Source organism: Mesoplodon mirus, assembly GCF_964341445.2.
Source record: "Mesoplodon mirus genome assembly, chromosome: 7".
NCBI lineage: Eukaryota > Metazoa > Chordata > Mammalia > Artiodactyla > Ziphiidae > Mesoplodon > Mesoplodon mirus.
Window position 1 is genome coordinate 58911817 of NC_138983.1, and position 22137 is coordinate 58933953.

Genomic DNA, 22137 nt, shown 5'->3' on the forward strand with positions numbered 1-22137 from the left:
GGAAATAGCAAGAGAACTGGAATTAGAAGATGAGCCTGAAGATGTGACAAAATTGCTGCAATCTCATGATAAAACTTTAGTGGATTAAGGGTTGCTTCTTTCAGATGAGCAAAGAAAGTGGTTTCTTAAGATGGAATCTACTCCTGGTGAAGATACTGTGAAACCGTTGAAATGACAACAAAGGATTTAGAACATTACAGAAGCTTAGTTGATAAAGCAGCAGCAGGGTTTGAGATGACTGACTTCAATTTTGAAGGAAGTTCTACTGTGGGTAAAATGCTGTCAAACAGCATTGCATGTTACAGAGAAATCATTTGTGAAAGGAAGAGTCAATCAATGTGGTAAACTTCCTTGTTGTTTTATTTTAAGAAATTGCCACAGCTACCTAACTTTCAGCCACCACCATCCTGACTAGTCAGCAACCATCAACACAGAAGCAAGATCCTTCACTAACAAAAAGATTAGGACTCACTGAAGCCTCAGATGATGGGTAACATTTTTTAGCAATAAAGTATTTTTAAATTAAGGTATGTACATTGTTTTTTAAAGACAATGCTATTGCACACATAATAGCCTAGTATAGTGTAAATATATTTTGGATACGCGGGGAAATAAAAAATTTGTGTCATTGCTTTATTGTGATATTCACTTTATTGTGGTGGTCTGGATCTGAACCAGAAATATCTCTGAGGTATACCTGTACTAACAATGTGTGTGGCATTGTGTCATACTGAAGACAAATGCAGCTGTAATAGAGGAGCAGAACAAAAATGTTGACAGAACGTTTGTTACCATTGAAAATTTCTATATTATGAAATTAAAGAGCATGGCACATGTACAATATGATCCATCATCACAATGTAAAAATCCATAAATAGAGCAGAGAAAAACTTGGAGGGTTATCAATGAAAATGTTCCAGTGAAAATCCCCTGAAAAAGGGAACCGTGGTACACTGTTGATGGGAATGTAATTTGGGGCAGCCACTGTGGAAAACAGTATGGAGGGTCTTCAAAATACTAAAAATAAAACTACCAACTTCCCTGATGGTGCAGTGGTTAAGAATCCGCCTACCAATGCAGGGGACATGGGTGTGAGCCCTGGTTCTGGAAGATCCCACATGCTGTGGAGCAGCTAAGTCTGTGCACCACAACTACTGAGCCTGAGCTCTAGAGCCTGTGTGCCACAACTACTGAAGCCCATGCGCCTAGAGCCCGTGCTCCATAACAAAGAGAAGCCACCGCAATGAGAAGCCCATGCACTGCAACCAAGAGTAGCCCCTACTCGTCACAACTAGAGAAAGCCCCCACGCAGCAACAAAGACCCAACACAGCCAAAAAACAAAAACAAAAGAAAACTACCATATGACCCAGAAACTCCACTGTTGGGTATATATCCCTCCAAAAGATGCTAATTCAAAAAGATACACCCCAATGTTCATAGCAGCACTATTTACAGTTGCCAAGATATGGAAGTGTCCAACAGATAAATGGATAAAGAAGATACACACACACACACACACACACACAATGGAATGCTACTCAGCCATAACAAAGAATGAAGATTTGCCATTTGCAACAACATGTATGGACCTGGAGGGTATTATGCTAAGTGAAATAAGTCAGACAGAGAAAGACAAATATTGTATGATGTCACTTATATGAGGAATCTAAAAAATACAACAAACTAGTGGATATAACAGAAAAGAAACAGACTCACATATAGAGAACAAACTAGTGGTTACCAGTGGGGGGAGGAAAGGGAGGAGGAGCTATATAGGGGGAGGGGATTAAGAGGTACAAACTATTATGTATAAAATAAGCTACAGGGATATATTGTACAACACAAAGAACATAACCAATATTTTATAATAACTGTAAATGGAATATAACCTTTAAAAATTGTGAATTACTGTATTGTACACTTGTAACATATAATATTGTACATCAACTCTACTTCAATGAAAATAAATAAATAATTAAAAAAGAAAATCCTTCAATGAAAGAATCAAAGCATTAGTCTAAATACAAAACAGTATAATTAAATTTTAAGTGGATTTGATTTTGTTCAACATCTCATTATGGTGCCATTAACATAGTTAGCACTTAATACACATTGGCTTGAATGAGTGATGAATGTGAATACATGAATGTTTGAGAGACTCTATAGCAGGGATCCCCAGCCCACGGGCCACGGACCGGTACCAGTCCGTGGCCTGTTAGGAACTGGGCCGCACAGCAGGAGATAAGTGGCGGGCAATCGAGCTGTATTTACAGCTGCTTCCCATTGCTCGCATTACTGCCTGAGCTCCGCCTCCTCTCAGATCAGCTGCGGCATTAGATTCTCATAGGAGCGGGAACCTTAGTGTTAACTGCGCATGTGAAGGATCTGGGTTGCAAGCTCCTTATGAGAATCTAATGCCAGACGATCTGAGGTGGAGCTGAGGCGGTGATGCTGGCACTGGGGAGCAGCTGCAAATACCGATTATCATTAGCAGAGAGGTTTGACTGCACAAAGACCATAATAAATCAATTGCTTGTCGACTCATATCAAAACCCTATCAGTGAGTGGCAAGTGAAAACAAGCTCAGGGCTCCCAGTGATTCTGCATCATGGTGAGTTGTATCGTTATTTAATTATATATTACAATGTAATAATAATAGAAATAAAGTGCACAATAAATGTAATGCCCTTGAATCATCCTGAAACCTGCCTTCCCCCCCGCCCCCCCGCCCCCACTGTCTGTGGAAAAATTGTCTTCCACGAAACCAGTCCCTGGTTCCAAAAATGTTGGGGACCGCTGCTCTATAATACTCCAGCTCCTGAAGTGTTTCTATGCCTTCTGGAAGTCAGGGTTGATGAAGATGCACTGGAATAAGTTCCGGGGACTTGACCAAGTTCCGGGGACTTAACAATTCCCATCCTTTGCCCTGACCTCTCACTCCAAAACTTCTCTCCCACCTCCTTTTCTCTCTTAGGCTCATATAACCTCTCCGGCATTCTTTTCACATGAGGCTTCTGGCACTCAGACAAGAAGGGTTAAGGGCTTTACAGTTACATCACTAAGGAGATCCTCAGTAGAGGAGATCCTAGGGGAGAAGAGAGTCACATGAGTAAGCCCATGGTCCCCAAAGATGCTCAGAGAAAAAATAATTTGCCCTGCAGTTCCTCCTCCGGCTTGGTCCCCTGGCCATTGAACACAGTCTGCTGGTGTTATCGGAATACCCTGCCATCTAGGCAGGGGCATGGCTCCAGTCTGCGATTCCTGATGGCTGTGATAGACAGTTTGGGGTGAGGAGAGATGTAGGTTGGTACTGACCAGGATGGGCTGGTGCCTCTTTGGGTCCTTCTGCCTATGGGCAGGAATGGTGGGGATAAAGGAGGTGGGAAATGCTGAGTTTATTGATGAGAGAGATGGGAAACAATAATGAATTGTCTTCATCCTTTGGTCACCCAATAGAGGCTCTATTAGGAATTTTCCATCCCCTGAGAGCAGAGTCAGAGAGGACAGACCAGAATGTGTCTGCAGAATCTTTGTGGCATGGTGGAAACAGTGGCATGATAGGCAAGAAATCTTACTTCCTCTGTAGCCTTGGGAAAATTGCCTTTCCTTCTGTGGCTTTTGTAAGTAATAAATCATGCAAAATTATTCTAAAGCAGGGATTGCCAAAAATTTTTTGTAAAGGGCAACAGCAAATATTTTGTTTCGAATGTGGTCTCTGCTGCAACTATTCAATCTGTCTCACGAAAGCAGTCACAGACAATACGTAAATAACTGGGCATGGTTGTGTTCCAATAAGATTTTATTTATAAAAGAAGGTGGTGGGCAGGATTTGGCCCACAGGCAGCAGTTTGACGACCGCTGGTATAAAGTATCAACCAGCATTGATATTTTACATCTCTGATTCATGTTTGGGCAATTCCAGGGTGGAACTGGTGAAGCAGGGTGGGGGGTTGTCTTGTGAATTGCATTCCCAGAGAGTGTTCTTTGTTCTGGCATATGTTAGAGGACTGTCAGGCTGGAGGCAGAGGTAAGAGTTGAATAACATTTGGAATCTCCACCTCCCTGAGGAAACTGATTTAATGGGAGGAAAGCCAGCATGCTGAATGGAGATAGGCAAAGTTATGACTTAGATAAGTGAGAGTGAGTTTGACTGGGTAATGACTGTGTGAATTTTGGTGGGTATCTACATGAAGGAAAGTTTAAAAGTGTGTGTGTATGTGTGTGTCTGTGTGTGTGCATGTGCGTTCATGGGGAAGGGCTGTTTGTGTGAATAGGGAAAATGTGTGTTAGTGTGTAAATCATCAAAATTTGAGTGAGCAAATATGTGTTGTGACTGTATAAATGAATGTGTATGATAATATGGTAATATGAATGAAAGTTTGTGTGTTTGTGGATTTGAAGCAGGCAGAGCTGGAATTGAACTCAGGTAGGTCTAAAGCCCATAGGATTTTTCCTCTATTACATTGTCTTACATGTCTCAGACATTCTGGCAAAATAAAAGAATGAGAAGGGAGTGGAGAGGAAGCCAAAGAAAGGTGGTTAGGTAATCAACAAACGAAAGTGGACGTTTCAAAAGCTAATGGAAGCTTTGGCTTTAATAATCTTGGATTCAAATATCAGCTTAGCCTCTAACAGGTTGTTTGACTTTGGGCAGTTGCCTATATGAGATTAGTTTCTTCACGCATGAACTAGTGATACTTTCAATTTCATACGTTTGGTGCAATAATTAGAAATAATAAATATATCTAACAGTAGATATTTAATGGTTGCTATCATCAAATAAAGAAGTATTAATGATAGAAATTGGAGATTACTAGTAATAAGAAATGAAAAGTAATATTATATTTGGCAACTGTGATATGATAGATTATTTTGGAAAAGGAAACTTTAGTGGCATATTTGTGTTAAGTAAAATGGCATTGGGTAAAGATTACGAGGGTGGTAAGAGAATAGATGAAGAGTGCACATCCCTCCTTTTGTAAAACTGAGGTGAACAGGGGAAGAGGCACACTAAGAAGGGGCCAGAAGAAAGGGAGAGTTTGAAATTACCAGAGTGACAGATTAATGCAGAGAAGGTTGGAGTCCAGTGCACCAATGGAGGGCTGAGCCTTGAATGGGAGCGGGAGGGAAAAGACAATTCAAATATAAATTTGTAGGTGGCAGAATGAGGGTGGTTAAGGTAATTAACAACAGGTGACTTTTGTTTTCTCCCTTGGATCAGGAGTCAGGAAATAACAAGCACCTGATGAAGGGGACCAAGGTGGAGTAAGGTAGATGTGATGTGATTCAAAGCATGGTGTGGGTAGCCAAATTCTAGCTCCACCATTTACCAGACCTTGGGTGGGGGGATGACGAAAGCTCTCTTTGCTCTCCATGGGTAAAATGGGAAAATGAGTACAGTTATCTCACATGGTGGTGATTGAGATAATGCACGTGCAGCCCTTAGTGCAGAGCTGCTCCTAAACGATCTCTGTCTCAGTCCTCCAACCTGCCTCTTCCCTTCCCCGCCCTTCTTACACAGTACTGCCAGAGAGAGAGCGACCCCAAATGCAAACTGCACCATGCCGTTCTCTCACTACAAACCCTTCAGTGGCTCCAACTGCTTCAACATAAATTCTAAACTCCTTACACTTGTACCCAGAGCCCTCAGAGATGTGGCCCCTACTTCACTGCCTGACATTATTTCCTATCATTTCGTGCCATGTCCTCCAGGCTATCATAACCCGAATCATGATAATTTTCCTTCAAACTCCATGTCCTTTCAGATCTCTGTGACTTTGTGTTCTCCTCTCCCCTCATGACTTTACTTGGCAAACTCTTACTTATTTTTCAAGGTTCAACTCAGGGTGGCACCTTTAGAAAAACTTTTCTGAACTCCTAGAAAACTTTCCATGTTTCCACAGCCCCTGTGTTTAACATTCTTCTACACTATCTGTATTGTATAGCTATTTTGTTTAATTGTCTGTCTCCCCTCAAGTAGGTCCTCCAGGAGCCATGGTACATGCTCAGTGTGTTCAGTAAGGTTTGTTAAATTGATAACTCAGTTACCATTTGCCTTTTGAGATGCATATCCCATTCTGATGGTCAAAGTGGAAACTGCAGTGATATTCACAGCTCTCAACTGTTTGTAATAATCTGATGCTAAGATCCTATGGCATTCTAGAGCTGGAACAACTCTCTTACAGATATCTAGTTCAACTTTAGTTTTAAAGTGATAAAAGAGAAACCCAGAGCAGGGAAGTAGTTTTACTGAGATCACATAGCTGGTGAATAGAATGGCAAGGAGTTTTAACCCATGTTTCCTGATTTCCTGACCAGGTCCCTTTCTACTTCTCATTCAGTGAAAAATGATCTGTTTCCACTTCCCCCACTCCAGCCCCATTCACCTTTTTGGAAAGAGAGAAGAGATGACTGCCAAATCCCATATACCAACATCCAAATGACTCATCCCAGGCATGGCAACCCCCAACCACACTGGTACCAGCCATTCACTCTTCATTCTGCTGGGGATCCCTGGCCTGGAAGACCAGCACATACGGATCTCTTGCCCCTTCTTTATTTCTTTTCTTTCTTTCTTTCTTTTTTTTTTTTTTTTTTTGCTGTACGCGGGCCTCCCACTGTTGTGGCCTCTCCCGTTGCGGAGCACAGGCTCTGGACGCGCAGGCTCAGCGGCCATGGCTCACGGGCCCAGCCGCTCCGCGGCATGTGGGATCTTCCCGAACCGGGGCATGAACCCGTGTCCCCTGCATCGGCAGGCGGACTCTCAACCACTGCGCCACCAGGGAAGCCCCCTTCTTTATTTCTTACCTTGTTGCTGTCCTTGGGAATAGCCTCCTTGTCTTCATCATCGTCACTGAGTGCAGCCTCCATGAACCCAAGTACTTCTTCCTCTGCATGCTGGCTGTGGCTGACCTCATCTTGTCCACTACCACTGTGCCCAAAGCCCTGGCCATATTCTGATTCCATGCTGGAGAGATTTCCCTTGATGGCTGTGTCACCCAAATCTTCTTCATCCATGCCACCTTCATTGCTGAGTCAGGAATTCTGTGGGCCATGGCATTTGACAGCTGTGTGGCCATCTGTGACCCACTGCGCTATGTCACAGTGCTCCATTGTGAAGTAATCATAAGGGTTGGTCTGGCTGTGGTCCTGAGGATCTTCTCTGTGATACTCCCAGATGTGTTCCTCGTGAAGAGACTACCTTTCTGCCATAGCAATGTGAGCGCATGGCTGTTGCTAAATTTGCTTGTGCTGACATTCGTGTCAATGTCTGGTATGGCTTGTCTGCTCTGCTCTCTACTGTAGGGACAGATGCCTTGCACATCTTGGTTTCCTATACCTTCATCCTCAATGCAGTCTTCCGCCTCCCTTCCCGAGGAGTTTGGCAAAAGGCCCTAGGCATGTGTGGCTCCCATCTTGGGGTCATTTCCATGTTCAACTTACTGGCATTTTTACCATAATTGCCCAGCAGTTAGGGCATCATGTTCCTGCTTATGCCCACATTCTGCTGGCAAACATCTGCATGTTAGCCCCTCCTATGCTAAACCCCATCATTTATGGGGTCAAGACCAGGCAGATTCAAGAGTGTGTGGTTAGTACTTTGTCTTCACAGTGGAAACACTGCTGAGTTTGTATGACAGGTGATATGTTTATCAACATAGGACCTCACATTTCCTTTGCCTACTTTGTAGAGGTTTATGAACAAAAGGTGGTACTGACTGTGAACAAAGTGATTTGTCATGGCTTTTAAAGATAGAATGCCATGTTATCTTGAGAAAGGTGGTGTTTAGGAAAGAGCACAAGTTGTCAGATCAGAATTAGCTTTGAGTCCTGGGTTCACCAAAAGTGATGTGTTTGACCTGGAGGAAGTTACTTATTCTCTTAGAGACTCTTCATAGCGCATGCATAGGGTTCCAGAAAAGTAGAAATATCAAAACCAAACTAAATCATATTAAACAATGAGAATTGTTTTCTAAAATGAACTTGTCTAGGACATTGAAATTAAAACCTATAGGCAGAATTATATTAATTTAATAATATATACATTTGAGATATCTATATTTATATCTATAAACTTTTATTCTGAATTAGAAAAGGGACCAATGGAACAAAGAACCCAGAAATAAACACTTGCATATAAGGTCAATTAATCTTTGATAAGGGTGTCAAGAATTCTCAATGAGGAAAGGACAGTCTCTTAATAAATGATGTTAGGAAAACTGGATATTCACATGCAAAAGATTAAAATTGGGCCCTTATTGTACGCCATATACAAAAGTTAACTTGAAGTGGATTAAAGACTTAAATGGAAGTCCTGAAACTATAAAAATCTTGGAAGAAAATATAGAGAAACACTTCTTGATATTGGTCTTGGCAATGATTTTCTTGATATCACACCAAAAGTACAGGCAACAAAAGCAAAATAAAGATGTGGGACTACATCGAACTAAAAAGCTTCTGCACAGCAAAGCAAACAATCAGTAAAATGAAAAGGCAACTATGGAATGGGAGAAAATATTTGCAAATCATATATCTGTTAAGCGGTTAATATCCAAATATATAAGGAAGCCATGAAACTCAGTAGCAAAACTCAATAGCAAAAACCCCACAAAAAACAAAAAACAAATAACCTGACTAAAAAAATGATCAAAAGACCTGATTAGAACTTTTTCAAAGAAGACATACAAATAACCAATAGGAACATGAAGAGATCCTCAACATCATTAATTACCAGGGAAATGTGAGTCAAAACCACAATGAGATATCACCTGAAACCTGTTAGAATGGCTATCATCAAAAAACAAACAAACAAACAAACGAGATAACAAATGTCAACAAGGATATGGAGAAAGGGGAACACTTGTGCACTGTTGGTGGGAATGTAAATTTGTGGAGCCATTATGAAAAACAGTATGGATGTTCCTCAAAAAAGTAAACATAGTACTATCATATGATTCAGAAATTCCACTTCTGGGTATATATCTGAAAACAATGATATCAGTATCTCAAAGAGATATATGCACCCCCATATTCACTGCAGCATTATTTACAATAACCAAGACATGGAAACAACCTAAGTGTCCACTGACAAATGAATGGATAAATAAAATGTGATATATATATATATACACACAGACACATAGATATACATTTATGTTATTTAGACAAAAAGGAAATCTTGCCATTTGTGACAACATGAATGAACCTTGAAAACATTACATTAAATGAAATAAGTTAAAGATAAATACTGTATGATATCATTTATAAGTGAAATCTAAAAACAACATCTAAAAGCAAAAATCTAAAAACAAAAACAATCTCATAGAAACAGGGAACAGATTGGTAGTTGCCAGAGGTGAGGGGTTGGGAGTAGGGGAAATGGGTAAAGGTGGTCAAAGGTACAAACTTCCAGTTGTAAGATGAATATGTTATAAGGATGTAATGCACAGAATGATGACTATAGCTAACAATACTGTATTGTGTATTTGAAAGTTCCTAAGAGAGTAGATCTTAAAAGTTCTCACCACACACATACACAAATGTAACTATGTGAGATGACAGATGTGTTAACTACCCTTATTGTTGTAATTATTTTGCATATATATGTATATTAAATCATTACATTGAATACCTTAAACTTACAAAATGTTATATCTCAATAAAGCTGGGAGAAAAAGAAGAAAAATGTGGTACATATACACAATGGAATATTATTCAATCATAAAAAAGGAAATCCTGCTATTTGTGACAACATGAAAAAAACTGGAGTACCTTATACTAAACGAAATAAGCCAGACACAGAAAGACAAAAACAGTATGATTTCTCTTATATGTACAATCCCAAAAAATTGAACTTTGGTAAGCATAAATTCATTTTCTAGGTCTGTGGGTCTGTTTCTGTTTTGTATATGAGTTCAGTTGTATCATTTTCTTTTAAGAGTCCACATATAAATGATATCATATGATATTTGTCTTTGGCTTACTATGATAATCTTGTGTGTGACATGCAGGTGTGTACTTGGATGACTTGTTAGTAATTATTGGTGGGGATAAAAGTTGAGATATTATGAAATCTCTATTTAATTCCTTTTGGTGGAGACCCAGGGGATGGCAGTATGTCATCTGTGTAATGTACCTCTCCAAGTATCAGGGTAACCCAATATGTCAAGGTATTCAGATTTTGAGAAATGAGAATATTTGAGTTTATATCATTATGGCAGTCTCCTCCCACCAGTATATCAATTGAAGGGAAAAAACCCCCACCATCATTTACATTGGTCAAACCCAAGACAGAGACACAGAGAAGCAGAAAAGCTGATATCATACCCTACTCTTCTATTAAAAAAATATTTCTCTATGACCCATGTAGGGTATACAGAATCCAACCCTCCCCCAGTACATCCCATTCATAGAGGACTGACTTCTCCTCCATATTCTCTCCAATGTATCAACCAAGGCACTGGTCGACTTTGCCAACTTACGCTGATTTAACTCTGTGATGTTGTCTCTTGCCTGAGGATTCGTTCTTTTTATCTTTCCATCAAAGTATCTTCTTTCTGTCCAGTGTTAAGATAGACCATTACTCATTCCTAGAAACAACTCCTTTATTCAAAAAGCTCTTTTTAAGGTCACTGACATCTTTGTATAGTATCTAAGTTTTTCATGAAATATTTAGATGTGCTAAGGGCAATCTGAGATTCTATTTAGATAAGGAATCAGGGTTCCTAGAAGGATAGTGGCTCTCAGGCAGCACCTGGTGCTCAGGTGTAGAGCTTCATTGTGCCAACCTTAAAAGCTTAAATTCAAGAAAGAGTTTGCTGAAACCAAGTGATACCGTTACCTCTATCCTGGCCTTCACACCAGTAAGGGTTCAACTGGAGAAGGAGAACTAGCAGGAGACAAATATTAAAAGATTTACTTATTTATTGCAAAACATTCACTTATACAACAGTGGGAGCTGGCAAAGCAAGTTGTAAATCTGCAGGGCAGGCTATCAGGAAGGGGAAGCTGGGACTCTTGGGCATGCATTGAAGCTTCTGTTCACAAGTGGAATAGCTTCTTCAGGAAAGCCTCAGATCTGCCCTTAAGGACTTTCATCTGATTGAACATTAGGTCCACCCAGCTTATCTAAGACAGTCTCCCTTATTTAAAGTCAAATGATTATGGACTTTGATGACATCTACAATACCTTCACAGCAACATCTGGATTAGTGTTTGATTGAAAAACTGGGGGCTTATAGCCTAGGCAAGTTGGCATATCAAAACCCATCACACCTGCCATTTATATTGATATGCCCTTTAACCAACCCCACTAACAACAAGATGTGGTTGGGAGATAATAGTGGGAATGGGGGAGCACATCCGGCTGGATATTTAACATGGCAATCTAAGGCATGCATAATTCAGCCTTTATTTTACCTTTTTTTAAAATTTGGCTGCACCACGGGGCTTGCGGATCTTAGTTCCCTGACCAGGGATTGAACCCGCACCCTCAGCAGCGAAAGCGCGGAGTCCTAACCACTGGGCCATCAGGGAATTACCTCAGCCTTTATTTTAAAAGTGTGGCTGCTAATGGCTGTTTTTCTATAGGCAGTGGGTAGCCACTCATGATCTGATGTGTGTATGTTGGAAAGATAATCCTAGATGTGTACGAGACAGGAATGATGGGATAGACTGAGGCCCAATTTACTTAGGAAGCCCTTTGCAAGATACATAGTAGGGATCTGACCAAAGGCCTAGAGATGGAAAGGAGAAAACAAAACTCAAATCACATAAGGAAGGCAGAAACATGTTTTAGTTGATCCAGATGAGTTTGGGGGCCAAATACAAGTAGCTTGTTTCATGGAGGGAATCATAAAGCAATGCAGGGCAGGAATATTGGTGTTGCAGGTCATTTGACATAGACCTCCGGTGACCTCCCTGCCAAAGTTTGCCTGCTGGCATCCTGACACCTCTGCAGAGACAAAGGTGGTTTGGAGTTCATGGGCAAAGGAGACAGGGCCAGTGGCTGAGAAGGGGAACCAACAGAGAGGTGCTGGTGTCCAGAGAGAGCCATCTGGATCCCTACCTGCCCATCATCAGTGGACAGAGGATCAGAGGGGCTGCATTTCTTCCTCCGTCATTGAAACCAGGATTGAAGAAGGGCCGCAGAGGTCCAGTGAAGGCACATTCAGAGAAGGTGTAGATGAGGGAGCCATGGTCAGTGATGTTGTAGAAGGAAACAGTGCTGGCCTCATAGTCTAGGAAGATCCCAACTCGGCGTGGAGGCACCTGAAGGTGGAGGGGAGTCTGGGGGCAGGTGCCAGCCTCATAGTTTTGTTTGTTCCATAGCCAAATTGTCCAGAAGCCATTGTTGGGGCTGAGCGAAAACTGCCCCTTCCTCTGCACGGAGTCTCTACAAACCCCCAGGTCCCAGGCCTCCTTTCCCATCACATCTACCTCCCAGTAAACTTTTCCAGAGTCAAAGCGCTGGGCACCCAGGACCATGGGGTAGGTATCAAATCTCTCCTCATTTTCAGGCACTTCTTGCTGGGTGTTTCCAAGCCTCACTTGTCTCCGATTCTGCGAAAGGATGAGCCACGGATTGGCTGTATGTGGATCCAGGGTGATGTGTACTGCAGAGAGAAGACCACAGTCAGGCCAGGAGAGTGTGGGGAGTCAGTGACCCTGTGCCTGTGGTGGGGGGATGAGGATGAAAGGGTGACCCTGAGCCTCACTGGGTGAGGAAATGACCCCCTAGCCAACTCTGACCCTTGCTCTGACCTTTGAGGGAACCATCTTCCCTATTTCTGCCCCTGCTCCACCTACTCTGACCTGCCATCTCTCCCCCACCCTGGGATGCACTGTGCAACCTCCTTATCCCCTTTCACTCCCTGGCAGGCCAGTCCCACACCCCTGGTACTGGCCTCACCTCCACATGTCCTCAGCATCTTCTTAACCCCGGGCACATAGTACACATTCCTCAGGTCTGGGGAGGTGATGTCCAGCTCCTTCAGGTTGCAGGACTCACTCCTGGGGGAGAAAGAGTTAGAGACCCTGACTCCAACTCCTACCTCACCCAAATCCTGTTGCTATAATCGCCTTCAGGGAGGACTGATCATTTAATATAATGCAAATTTGCAAAAACACCTCCTGTGTTAGGATTCCCGAGGGTGAAGGGCAAAAGGAGGTAGGATTTAGTTTCTATCCAAGCCTTGCTGGCTACAATGGGCCTCTGCAGCACCTGGACAGTCTGTATCTCCACTCCGAGCCTGAGGTCACCACGCAAGCACATTCTGTTTCATTGTACATCAAGGTGTCTGATACAGGCTGAATCACTTCCATGAGGAACCTAAGGAGTCTCACCCCTATCGTGGGTCTCACCCATGGCTCTTTCTGGGAGGTTTGAAACTGGTTAGATTCTTTTTAAAGAAAGAGTCCCAGCAGGCTGTAGACTCAGAACTTCCCTGTTGGTCATAACTTCACTTTGTGAAGACATTACAGTCCATTTACTTTGGGCAACTCACCAACTGAGATGTCCATTAATTAGCCTTCTGAGACCAGAAAATATTTTATGGAGGATTGGATCTTTGAGAATAGGGAAGAGGATGGGGATAACTTCAGTGCACATTTTCTAACTCAAAACCTTTTTCACAGGTATATATGCCTCCTGCTGCCCCATCCTCTAACAAAGAAAACCTCTCCTTACCTTTCCAGGACACTTTTCACCTCCTGAGGAGAAAAGAGACAGAGAGTAAGATCTGGAGTCATTGGTTTACGACTGAGACTTCAGTCCTGTGGGTGACGCGATGCCACCCTGAGGTTCACAGGACACTGCTCTCTGCCCCATCCCTCTGGGCCAAGGCCCAAAAGAGGCTTCTGACTAGCTTGGAACAAAAGGCATGTGTGGGTGCTTGTGGGGGAAGCAGAAACCCAGCATGGGTGTGACTTACAGTTAGGGGAAGCAAGAGCAGCTTACAAACTCTGACTCAGAAAACAAATTAAAAAGACTAGATTCTTGATGCGGGTGGGTAGGAGAGAAAAAAGGGGCAAATAGCCAGCCTGGCTGAGGCCCACAGACAGTCACAGAGAAAGAATGGCCAAGTCAGCTTGCACAGAATGCACAGAAACTGCTCTTATTTGTGGGCTTGCACCATTTGGGGAGGAAGGGCTGGCTAGTTAGAGTTCTGTCCTCTGCTGTAGTTAATGTAGCCCCCGTCATATGTGAAACCAGAACATCTGAGAATATTCTGTGGCAGGGGTTGGGGTCCTTACCTGGGAACTGGCAGGCTCCTAGGCCCAGGCAAAAGTGCCTTAGAAAGCTCTGCTCAGTGCTGGGCAGAAGCAAGATTTAGATAAGGGGAAGAAGAGAGGCTGCCAAGTCAAATCAATCCTGTGGGCTTTTTTGCACAAACCAGAAATGGCTTCATGACCATATCTGACCCAGAGACAGTGAAAAGGTGTGGGGAAAATAGAAACCATAGAATGTTACAGCATAGAGGGACTTTTGAGACCATCTAGTCCAAAGGTTCCCAAAGTGAGGCAAGCATATCATTGGTGGATGTGAGATGACTTTAAGTAGAACACACATCAATGAATTTATGTTTTTCTAAAAACTATTTTTTATAAATTCATTGATGTGTGCTCTACTTAATACCTCTTACTATTCAGGTGAACTTGGTTAAGCTACTTAGCTTTAGTCTCTCACTAAATCTCTTCACATCTCTGCACCTTAGTTTTCTCATCTATGAAACAGGGATAACAGTAGCATCCAACTCATTGCATTGTCACGAGGGACTAAACACCTGGTATGTTATATGTGCTATTTAAGAATTTGCAGTTATTAATATTATTGTTACGAAACACATTAGAAAAGGTATCAGTAACATAACACATGGCTACTATTGTTTAGGACAAGTTTCTTTTTCTTTTTTTTTTTTTTGTATAGCTTGTCTTGTTTAATTATTACTAAACTCCTATTAGGTAAGTACTGTTATTTATATTCCATTTACAGATTAGGAAACAGGCATAGAACAAGCAAAGTCACAAGGATAGCCATATAACTCAATAAATCGTGCCATTAGCATGTACATCTAAGCTATATTACCAAATGAGAACACTGGCTTAGGCCAAATAAGGGAGAAACAAAGTCACATTTTAATATTTCTCTAAAATTCTCACTTCCTGGTCCTGATTTTCCTGGGAGGACAAAATTATGCTCACAAGGTTTAATTTTATTTTCTCAGTTATTTTACTTTTAGCTTTATTTCCTCATTTCCAATCTACTGTTTTTATGTTCAGTAGGTAGTTCATAATACAAATGATAATAAAATTAACTAACATTTATGCAACCACATACTGTATTCCAGGTACTGTTCTAAGCATTTTATATGTACTGAAACCGAGCAGGACCCTGTGTGGCTTTCCCAAGAGTGGACCCTTTTTTTGTCCCCTGTCTCTTTTTTTTCTTTTCTTTAAATTGAAGTATAGTTGATTTTAACTGAAGTATAGTTAATGTTTCAGGTGTACGGCAAAGTGATTCAGTTACACATATATATATATATACATATCGATTCTTTTTCAGATTCTTTTCCATTATAGATTATTGCAAGATATTGAATACAGTTCCCTGTGTTATTCAGTAGGTCCTTGTTATTTATCTACTTTATATACAGTAGTGTATATCTGTTAGTCCCAAATCTCTAATTTATCTCTCATCCCCTTTCCCCCTTGGTAGCCATAAGTCTGTTTTTTATGTCTGTGAGTCTGTTTCTATTTTGTAAAATAAGTTCCTTTGTATTATTTTTTTACAGTCACATATAAGTGATATCATGATATTTGTCTTTGAGGACAAATTTCCTTTTAAACTAAATTTATTCAGGTAAAAGAGTGAGACAATTTAAAGAAAAAAGTAACATGCTCAAATCATTTGGGTAGTTCACAGAAGTAGCAGAAAGTGTAAAGATGATAAATTTATGACTAAAGCCTGGGGAACCCCTGTTATTTAGCCCACTCCCCCCCCCTTGTTTCACAAATGGAGAAATTAGGTCTAGGAAAGGAAAATGACAATTTAGGGTAACAGAGAGAATTGGTGGCAGGGCTGGGGCCAGGCTACTGTCTCTTTGAGATATGTAATACTATAATATCCATTTAACACATGAGAAACCTGATCCTCAGAAAGATTAAAGTCATGAATCTGGTATGTATTAGAGCAGGCACTTACCAGAGATGTCCATTTCTTTTAATTGTTGCATGGAATATTCCCACCTAAATTTGTATCTTTCCATGCCTTGAATGCAAACCACTCATGGGTCTGAATTCCAGTTTGTTTTATTTAAGAAAACTCCAGGGACCAAGTCTCTGTGTGCTCTGAAGGTAGCCCCGAAGAGCTCTGGCTTTTTTCAATTACTCCTTGAATCTCAGAGGGGAGCCCGTCCTCAGGCCTCACCTGCAGCAGTTCCAGAGCTGAGCCCCGACTCCTCCTCTCTAGTTCTGAGATCAGCTCCTGCAGGGCCTGGCTCTGCTGGGCCAACCTGGCCTCTGTGGTCCCCAGGACTCTCAGCTGTTCCCTCTCATCCTCCTCCAGCTTCTGCAGTTGCCTCTGCTCCTCTTCAGCCAGGAAGTTTTTCTGTCGTACAAACTCTTGGTGAATCCTCAATTTGTGTGCCTCAACCTTCCCCTTTGGTGTCAATGGAAAGAAAAGAGTTTTTTTTTTTTTGCGGTACGTGGGCCTCTCACTGTTGTGGCCTCTCCCATTGCGGAGCACAGGCTCCGGACGCGCAGGCTCAGAGGCCATGGCTCACAGGCCCAGCTGCTCCGCGGCATGTGGGATCCTCCCGGACCGGGGCACGAACCTGTGTCCCCTGCATCGGCAGGTGGACTCTCAACCACTGCACCACCAGGGAAGCCCTAGAGGTGGTTTTTTATCAGTCTCCTAAGCTTTGGGAATGGAAGTGCCCATATCTATTTCTATTCCTGGAAGACTCACCACTCTGGCTCTGTCTGGGAATAAACACACACGTCTACAATTTTGCTGGGGAGGTGGGGGGCTGAGACTCCTGGGACTAAGAGGGGAACGGGGCTGCTGGGAGCGCACCATGGCTGCCCTCCAACCGCAGCGGCATCTGCCTATGGTATCGGAGATTTCCTCAACCTCCTTCAAATTGCCACCCAAACATGCCCCTTGGTCTTCATATCTCAGTGAGTAACTGAGAGAGTAACACCCGGCCCCACTGCCAACAACCTCGCAAAGACAGGCTCACAACCCCGTTCCTAAGTTCTGGGGAAAAGGAGTCTTTGGGATATTCTTGGCTTGCTCTCTCCTGCTTGTAACTGGAGGGTCACTCGATGACACAGGATGACCTCTTTTGCCACCACAGCCTGACTCACCTTTCCCCGGTCCCAAATCTTCCTCTTCTGGGATCTCCTGGCCTTGAGCTCCTTCCCCTCCCTTCTAGTCCCTGGCACGCCCCGCCTCCTAATTCCTGGTGCAGAACAAGCTGTAGCTCTCCATTACACTTGGACCAGTGACCTGGACATGGTCAAGCAACCAACTGGTCAGACTGTTTTTCCTACCTTAGACCTTGATGGTTCCCTTAAGTCTGTTCCTCACAGCCCTTGTCATTTCCCGATGGGCCAAGTCATTGGCGTCCCTCCTGGGATTCCTCCATCTCAGACACTGAGGCTCTGTGCTGTCATCTCCAGAGACTAGGCTCAAGGAGAAGGAGCTTCAGGGTGTGTCTTGTCCCTCAGCAGCTTCTGTTAAGACTCTCCATCTGATTGGAAGCTCTCTTTGAGCTCCACCCTTTTTTATTCCCCTCCATCAGGAGACCTAGGGGACAGTTGGTTCTTGGGGAGTGAGATATAGGGACTGGCATAGCTATGGTTAGGGCTTTCCTGAGTCCAGGACCCTGGACCCTCCCCAGGCTTCTAAGATTCCCTTCAGGACATGACTCTTGCCTTCCAGGCTGCTTTCTTCATTGCAACATCCACTTCCAACTTCTCAGTCAACTCCTGCTTGTTTCTTAGTTTCTGTAGTGCCACCTGGAGCTTCTCCTGCAGAGAAAGATAGCAGGTTAATGCCCACTCAGATCAAGAAGTAAGATGCGGTGGCATGAGGTGGGGGAAGATCATACTGATTCTTAGAAAAGTCTGAGTGCAGAGGATGAGCAAGAACTAGAGTCTTTTTGGGGTAGGAATTCTGTGGATGGGAAGACTTTGGAAAAAGCCTGATGTTTCTTACAAAACAGAGCCACACTGTTAGGGTAGTGGGGACGGGGGCACTACTCATTCTTAATTAACCAGGAGGCCACAAGGAAACATGATCCATGCAGCATTTCCCCATAACATATACTCTGCTCCTGGGGAATGAGAAAATTGTGCTGAGCTTGCAATTCTCCCCTTAAATAAGACACAGAAGGCAGGAGACCCCCATCCTTTCCCCATCCCCTGAACTCCACAGGTGACTCTCTCCCATTCCCAGCCCTGGGGAACAAAGCAGTCATCAAGGCCCTATCTCCTTTCTACCTGTTCGTGCCTCCATGCTAAGGCCTCACCTGGTACTCCTGAGCAGCCTCCTCAATAGGGACCATGGGGTGGCCACGGTGTTTCTGGGACTGGGAACACACCCAGCAAAGGGCCTTCCCATCTTCCTTACAAAATAGGTGAAGTTTCTCTCTGTGCACCACACAGAGCTCCCCTTGTGTGCCCTCCTTGGCATCCTGGCTGATTTTTCTAAGATTCTCCACCATGTTGGCCACCTGTCGATTGGGCCGGAGGTTCCGGAGCAGGAAGTGGTGCCGGCACACAGGACAGACACTGCCTCCAGCTTTCCCAACCTCAGAGATGCATTCCTGGCAGAAGCTGTGACCACATTCGATGCTCATGGGCTCCACCATGGGATCCAGGCAGATAGGGCACGTGACCTCCTCCCACATCATTGCCAAGGGCACTGCTGAGGCCATAGGGGTAATGTTCCTACTAAGCAACACTGGGGAGATCTTCCAGTGGCCTAGTGGGAGAGAAGAAGAGGAAAGGAGGAGATGAGAAGAGCTGTGTGAGAAAAGCAAGACAATTCAAGGGAAACCACCAGGGAGAGTGAAAACAAGAAAAGGAACTCAACCTGAATAACAAGAGCTTCTCCTCCATAGTCTGGTTCACTGATCCAGTCAGACAGAAGGGGAAACTGAGTCCCCAAAAGAGATAGCAAAAATTGTTGAGAACCTGAGATACTGCTGCTTACAATTCGACTTTCATCATGTCCATCTCTTCTTAAGCCCTCAGTGCTCGGGCTTTACCTGTCCATCTTCCATCTCAGGCCACTGGTCTTCGACTCTGTTGAGAGCTAATCCTAATAGTAGCGACCATTTACCATGCATCTTCCATGTGCCAAGTGCTACATACTTCACATAGATCTTCATTAATTTTTGCAATAATGGCAGGAACTATCTACATCTATCTGTAATCTGAATATATATAAGAATATTTATATTTATTCTTATATATTCTCATAAGTATATATCTGTACATGCACATATGTATATGTGTATATACATATGTGTATACACACACACATACACACAAATGTGTGGTTGATTGAGCACTCCCTGGGCTCTTCTCTCAGCTACTCTGAACCTGGCACCTGTCTTCGTTTCTTCCAGGGCATAGACCCATACGTTTCTAACATTCTAAGCAACCCTGTCCCTCTCACCTCCAGAGGGGGCCTTTTGGGGATGGGAGTCTCAGGGATTGCAGACCCACCCCACACCGGGCTCCCCTGGACCACCCTCCGAGCTAGGTTGCCATCCTAGTTCTCCCAGTTTCCCTGGGTCCTTCATCCCAGCTCAGGTGCCGGCAGCAGGGCAGCCCGAGCTCCTTCCTGGAAGTCAGGTTCGCAGCCCAGCCTCCACCCAGGCAGCAGGGGAAGAACTGCTGGGTTAGGGTTGAGGGAGACCTGCTGCGAAGGGAAAAGTGAGATCGCAGGCTCTAGGGGTGGGCACTGCTTAGGAAGGGGCTCTTCAGATCTGGGGAAGGGGAGAGAGGTCCCCAAGGCAGGGCTGGGGGACCTCCGTCTAGCCAAATTCACTCACCTTTTCAAAGAACTTAGCAGATACTAGCCGGCTCCCCGTTTCACTTTCGATTTCCTGTCAAAGGCCAGTCTGAAAGGGAGGGGGCGGAGCAGGAGGAGAGTGGGAGGGGCAAAGGGAGGAGGAAGGAGGAGGGGTTGAGGTGCGGCCTGTGACGGGAACCGTGGGCGGGGGCTTTTTGGAGGCTGGGGCTGAGTGAAAGCTCCGCAGCACTTAGTCCTTGCTTTGCGCTCCCTCCCGTGTCCTCACTGTCTAATAGAGTAAAATATCGTTATCTGCTGCGTGGAGGAGTCATGCTGCTTTATCTGACACTGGTCATCATCCCACGCCTACGTGGTGTGCCCGCGTGCAGGAGCGGCTGTTAAGGAGGTTTGGATGGACAGGAGTGCCCGGGAGCTCTCCCGCAAAGGCCACCTTCTGTTTCCTACTTCCCAAAACAATTCCTTTTCAGGAGACTTGATATTCTTTTAATATCGGGAGAGAGAGATTTTTTCGCATTACCCCAAGGTGGCATCACAGCAGTGAGTGGTAAGAAGGGACTTGACATTTATTCAGCACCAACTGTGCACTTATCACTGAGCTAGGGATTTTCTCTGGCTGTTTTATTATTATTATTAAAGTTGTGGGAAAATACACATAACATTTACCATCTTAACCAATTTTAAGTGTATAGTTCAGTGGCATTCAATACATTCACATTGTTGTATAACCATTACCACCACCCATGCACAGAACTTTCTTCATCTTGCCAAACTAAAACTCTGTACCCATTAAACAATAATTTCCCATTCCCTCCCCTCAGACCCTGGCAACCACCGTTCTGTTTTCTGTTTCTGTGAGTTTGACTATTTTAGGTGCTTCATGTAAGTGGAATCATACAGTATTTGTCCCTTCATGACTGGTTTCTTTTACTTAACGTAATGTCCTCAAGGTTCATCCATGTTGTAGCATGTAACAGGATTTCCTTCCTCTTTAAGGCTGAATAATATTCCAGTGTCTGGGTATACATTTTGATTATCCATTCATCTGTCAGTGGATGCTTGGGTGGCTTCCATCTTTTGGCTATTGTGAATAACACTGCTAGGTCAGGTTATATTATTTAAGTCACACAACAACTTAGCGATTCAGGGTTTATTACTCATATTACAGGAATGGACACAGAGGCTGAATGGAGTGAGGTGACTTGCTTTAAGTGACGCAGTAGGCATAGGTGCATGAGAGTTAAAGTTCCAGGGAAAACCCTCATTTTAGGGACAGCCAGGAGATAACAGGCTGCCCTGATAGTTCAGGCAGAGGCTGCAGGGGCAGCTGATAGAAATGTGGCTGTAGAGGAGGAAGGAGAAAAGAGGAAGGATGGTAAGGCTAGAGGAATTCTCAATTCCTTCTTACTCATTCTTTGTTTTTTTTTTTTGGTCCCTGTATAACTTAAGGTAAAAACATCCGTTGATTTTCACTTAATATTTACTATAGATTTTGGAAACCTAAAGACACTTCATGCTTCTTTGAAATTTCCAATTCTGTTTTTAAGAGAATTTGCTCAGTGAAAGGCTCTCAGGTGATATCTAATGTCCAAATTGTGCCACTGTACCCAGACTTAATTCCAGGAACATAGTCCCAGAAAGCAAAGTTGGAAACAGAGTTAAACAAACAAACAAAAATGAAAGGTAGAAGAGACTTGTGTGTGAGTTTGAAAACACTCAGAAAATGGCCGCTTCACATCACTACAGACCCTTTATGGTTTCCAGCAGGCACGAAGTAGAACTGTTGGGAGGAGAACTGTAGAAAAGAGCACAGGTCTCATGACAGGGCAGACTGGATTCAGTGCTAGCCTTGCTATTTACTAGTGACATGCCATTTCTCTGAGCATCAGTGTCCTCATCTATTATATGACGATGTTAATACATATGCCACAGGGTTTCTTTGGCAAATGTTCAATAATATGCACACAGATCAATTAATGTAATGCATACATAGCTGCAACAGTTCCCACCTTGGCAATTGGCTATAAGACCAAAATTGCCACTCATTCCAAATTCTCCTCATTCACTGCCAGCACTTTAGTACTTCAGTGTT

At 43.3% G+C, this 22137-nt stretch overlaps 1 protein-coding gene and 1 pseudogene across 4 annotated transcripts; one reads left to right on the top strand and one right to left on the bottom strand.

The window, feature by feature from the left end:
• The first annotated feature begins 6456 nt into the window (after nucleotides 1-6456).
• LOC309808535 (olfactory receptor 52B4-like) lies at nucleotides 6457-7628 on the top strand (annotated as a pseudogene). Its single transcript has 2 exons — nucleotides 6457-6547; nucleotides 6789-7628. The product of its transcript is annotated as an olfactory receptor 52B4-like (transcript).
• Nucleotides 7629-10984: 3356 nt separating this feature from the next.
• Nucleotides 10985-20133, bottom strand: TRIM21 (tripartite motif containing 21). 3 transcript variants are annotated; one of them, XM_082628885.1, is made up of 7 exons: nucleotides 20068-20133; nucleotides 18535-18989; nucleotides 17939-18034; nucleotides 16428-16658; nucleotides 13689-13711; nucleotides 12912-13012; nucleotides 10985-12615 (listed from the first exon to the last, which is right to left on the bottom strand). In XM_082628885.1, the coding sequence occupies exons 2-7, from the start codon at nucleotides 18940-18942 to the stop codon at nucleotides 12065-12067; spliced, it is 1410 nt and encodes a 469-aa protein (XP_082485011.1). In that variant the 5' UTR covers nucleotides 18943-18989; nucleotides 20068-20133; the 3' UTR covers nucleotides 10985-12064. The 3 variants fall into 3 exon arrangements, with proteins under 3 accessions (XP_082485011.1, XP_082485013.1, XP_082485012.1); XM_082628887.1 differs by lacking the exon at nucleotides 20068-20133 and adding an exon at nucleotides 19221-19348; XM_082628886.1 differs by lacking the exon at nucleotides 20068-20133 and adding an exon at nucleotides 19101-19134.
• Between the last annotated feature and the right edge of the window lie 2004 nt (nucleotides 20134-22137).